The 3,898-nt window shown below is 57.3% G+C and overlaps 1 protein-coding gene across 1 annotated transcript; it reads right to left on the bottom strand.

Annotated features, from left to right (window-relative positions):
* Positions 1 to 9: 9 nt before the first annotated feature.
* Positions 10 to 3,892, bottom strand: LOC109022440. Its single transcript, XM_019005534.2, has 3 exons — positions 2,558 to 3,892; positions 1,989 to 2,031; positions 10 to 36 (listed from the first exon to the last, which is right to left on the bottom strand). The coding sequence occupies exons 1-3, from the start codon at positions 3,412 to 3,414 to the stop codon at positions 10 to 12; spliced, it is 927 nt and encodes a 308-aa protein (XP_018861079.2). The 5' UTR covers positions 3,415 to 3,892.
* Positions 3,893 to 3,898: the final 6 nt, after the last annotated feature.

A 3,898-nucleotide genomic window follows, 5' to 3' on the forward strand; every position in this document is an offset into this window, starting at 1 on the left:
AGGATTTGCTCACTTGAAGTGGAATTTGCACGAGGATTTGGGCCTTGCACGAGGCCGGGGCTCACACCCGGGCACGCTCCCCGCTCGTGCCAGGCCAGCCCCGGGAGTGAGCGTGAGTGTGAGCGTGAGTGTGAGCGTGAGCAGGGCTGGGGGTCTCGCACAGGGCCGTGCACGCTCGTGTGAGGCACGGGGAGGGGTCGGGGGCGTGCAAGGGGGGTTTGCACAAGGGTCGCCCCCAGTGCCACGCAGGGCCGGCGTGGAACGGCCGGGCTTTGCACGGGGACGGACCTTGCACACTCGTGAGGGCACAGGGACGCTCTGACACACTCGTTATTGCACAAGGATGCTCTTGCACGCTCGTGAGGGCACAGGGACGGGCCTTGCACACTCGTGAGGGCATGGGGATGTTCTTGCACACTCGTGAGGGCACAGGGACGCTCTGACACACTCATTACTGCACAAGGATGCTCTTGCACACTCATGAGGACACGGGGACGTTCTTGCACACTCATTATTGCACAAGGATGGCCCTTGCACACTCGTGAGTGCACAGGGACACTCTTGCACACTCATTATTGCACAAGGACGGGCCTTGCACACTCATGAGTGCACAGGGACGCTCTTGCACACTCATTACTGCACAAGGACGCTCTCGCACACTCGTGAGGGCACAGGGATGTTCTTGCACACTCACCATTGCACAAGGCTGGCCCTTGCACACTCATGAGTGTACTGGGACGTTCTTGCACACTCGTGAGGGCACAGGGACGCTCTTGCACACTCACCATTGCACAAGGACGGCCCTTGCACACTCGCAGCCGCCAAGGGACGTTCCCCTCACACGGGAGCACTCTTTGCACGCTCACCGCCGCGCCAGGAACCTCCCTTAGCACGAGGATGGCTCTTGCACACCCAGAATTGCACAGGGACCCGTTTGCACGCCCACAATGGCACCGAGAGCCATTTGCACGCTCGGAATTGCACAAGACGCCCCTTGCACGCTCACAACTGCTGGAGGAGGGTCCTTGCACGCTCAGAATTGCACGAGGACCCCCTCTGCACACTCACAACTGCACAAGACACCCCTTTGCACACTCACAACTGCTTGAGGGCGGTCCTTTGCACACTCACCACTGTTTGAGAGTCCTTTGCACACTCAGAATTGCACAAGGACCCCCTTTGCATGCTCAGAACTGCAAAAGACGCCCCTTGCACACTCACAGCTGCTCAAGGAGGGTCCTTTGCACACTCAGAATTGCACGAGGACCCCTTTGCACACTCACAACTGCACGAGGACCCCCTTTGCACGCTCAGAATTGCACGAGAACCCCCTTTGCACACTCACAACTGCTGGAGGACAGTCCTTTGCACACTCACAACTGCACAAGGACCCCCTTTGCACACTCACCCACACATGAAGACCCCTTTGCACGCTCAGAATTGCACAAGAACCCCCTTTGCACGCTCACAACTGCACAAGGACCCCTTTGCACACTCACAACTGCACGAGGACCCCTTTGCACGCTCAGAATTGCACAAGATGCCCCTTGCACACTCACAACTGCTCAAGGAAGGCCCTTTGCACACTCAGAATTGCACAAGAACCCCCTTTGCACACTCACAACTGCACGAGGACCCCTTTGCACGCTCAGAATTGCAAAAGACGCCCCTTGCACACTCACAACTGCATGAGGATCCCCCTTTACACACTCACCCACGCATGAAGACCCCTTTGCACACTCAGAATTGTACACGACACCCCTTTGCACACTCACAGCTGCTCGAGGAGGGTCCTTTTCACACTCAGAATTGCACAAGATGCCCCTTGCACACTCACAACTGCTGGAGGACCCCTTTGCACACTCACAACTGCTGGAGGACCCCTTTGCACACTCAGAATTGCACGAGACGCCCCTCGCACACTCACCCACGCACAAGGACCCCTTTGCACACTCACAACTGCTGGAGGACANGCCTTGCACGAGGATTTGGGCCTTGCACGAGGATTTGGGCCTTGCACGAGGATCGGGCCTTGCACGAGGACAATCCTTGCACAAGGATTTGCTCACTTGAAGTGGAATTTGCACGAGGATTGGGCCTTGCACGAGGATTTGGGCCTTGCATGAGGATTGGGCCTTGCACGAGGATAATCCTTGGACAAGGATTTGGGCCTTGCACGAGGATTGGGCCTGGCATGAGGACAATCCTTGCACGAGGATTTGCTCACTTGAACGTGGAGTTTACACAAGGATTTGGGCCTGGCATGAGGATCAGGCCTTGCACGAGGATTTGGGCCTTCCACGAGGATTTGGGCTTTGAATGTGGAGTTTGCACAAGGATCAGGCCTCACACAACCACAATCCTTACACGAGGATTTGGGCCTTGTACAAGGATTTAGGCCTTGCATGAGGACAATCCTCGCACAAGGATTTGCTCACTTGAAGTGGAATTTGCACGAGGATTTGGGCCTTGCACGAGGATTTGGGCCTTGCACAAGGATTTGCTCACTTGAACGTGGAATTTGCACGAGGATCAGGCCTTGCACGAGTATTTGGGCCTTGCACGAGGATTTGGGCCTTGCACGAGGATCGGGCCTTGCATGAGGATTTGGGCCTTGCACGAGGATTTGGGCCTTGCACGAGGACAATCCTTGCACAAGGATTTGCTCACTTGAAGTGGAATTTGCACGAGGATTTGGGCCTTGCACAAAGATCGGGCCTTGCACGAGGATTGGGCCTTGCACGAGGATTTGGGCCTTGCACAAGGAACATCCCTTCCATTAAAACAATCCTTGCACGAGGATTTGCTCACTTGAACATGGAGTTTGCACGAGGATTGGGCCTTGCACAAGGATTTGGGCCTTGCACAAGGATAATCCTTGCACGAGGACAATCCTTGCACAAGGATTTGCTCACTTGAAGTGGAATTTGCACGAGGATTTGGGCCTTGCACGAGGCCGGGGCTCACACCCGGGCACGCTCCCCGCTCGTGCCAGGCCAGCCCCGGGAGTGAGCGTGAGTGTGAGCGTGAGTGTGAGCGTGAGCAGGGCTGGGGGTCTCGCACAGGGCCGTGCACGCTCGTGTGAGGCACGGGGAGGGGTCGGGGGCGTGCAAGGGGGGTTTGCACAAGGGTCGCCCCCAGTGCCACGCAGGGCCGGCGTGGAACGGCCGGGCTTTGCACGGGGACGGACCTTGCACACTCGTGAGGGCACAGGGACGCTCTGACACACTCGTTATTGCACAAGGATGCTCTTGCACGCTCGTGAGGGCACAGGGACGGGCCTTGCACACTCGTGAGGGCATGGGGATGTTCTTGCACACTCGTGAGGGCACAGGGACGCTCTGACACACTCATTACTGCACAAGGATGCTCTTGCACACTCATGAGGACACGGGGACGTTCTTGCACACTCATTATTGCACAAGGATGGCCCTTGCACACTCGTGAGTGCACAGGGACACTCTTGCACACTCATTATTGCACAAGGACGGGCCTTGCACACTCATGAGTGCACAGGGACGCTCTTGCACACTCATTACTGCACAAGGACGCTCTCGCACACTCGTGAGGGCACAGGGATGTTCTTGCACACTCACCATTGCACAAGGCTGGCCCTTGCACACTCATGAGTGTACTGGGACGTTCTTGCACACTCGTGAGGGCACAGGGACGCTCTTGCACACTCACCATTGCACAAGGACGGCCCTTGCACACTCGCAGCCGCCAAGGGACGTTCCCCTCACACGGGAGCACTCTTTGCACGCTCACCGCCGCGCCAGGAACCTCCCTTAGCACGAGGATGGCTCTTGCACACCCAGAATTGCACAGGGACCCGTTTGCACGCCCACAATGGCACCGAGAGCCATTTGCACGCTCGGAATTGCACAAGACGCCCCTT

This window comes from Parus major, unplaced genomic scaffold (assembly GCF_001522545.3).
Source record: "Parus major isolate Abel unplaced genomic scaffold, Parus_major1.1 Scaffold642, whole genome shotgun sequence".
In the NCBI taxonomy this organism is placed as follows: domain Eukaryota; kingdom Metazoa; phylum Chordata; class Aves; order Passeriformes; family Paridae; genus Parus; species Parus major.

Excerpts from the sequence above, each read along its gene's own strand:
- LOC109022440 (XM_019005534.2), bottom strand. The coding sequence starts at position 3,414 with ATGAGTGTGCAAGAACGTCCCCGTGTCCTCATGAGTGTGCAAGAGCAT. Across the intron at positions 2,032-2,557 it reads GGCCCAAATCCTCGTGCAAG|GCCCGATCCTCGTGCAAGGC; the intron begins GCCCAAATACTC and ends TCCTCGTGCAAG. Across the intron at positions 37-1,988 it reads AATCCTCGTGCAAGGCCCAA|TCCTCGTGCAAATTCCACTT; the intron begins ATCCTCGTGCAA and ends GCAAGGCCCAAA.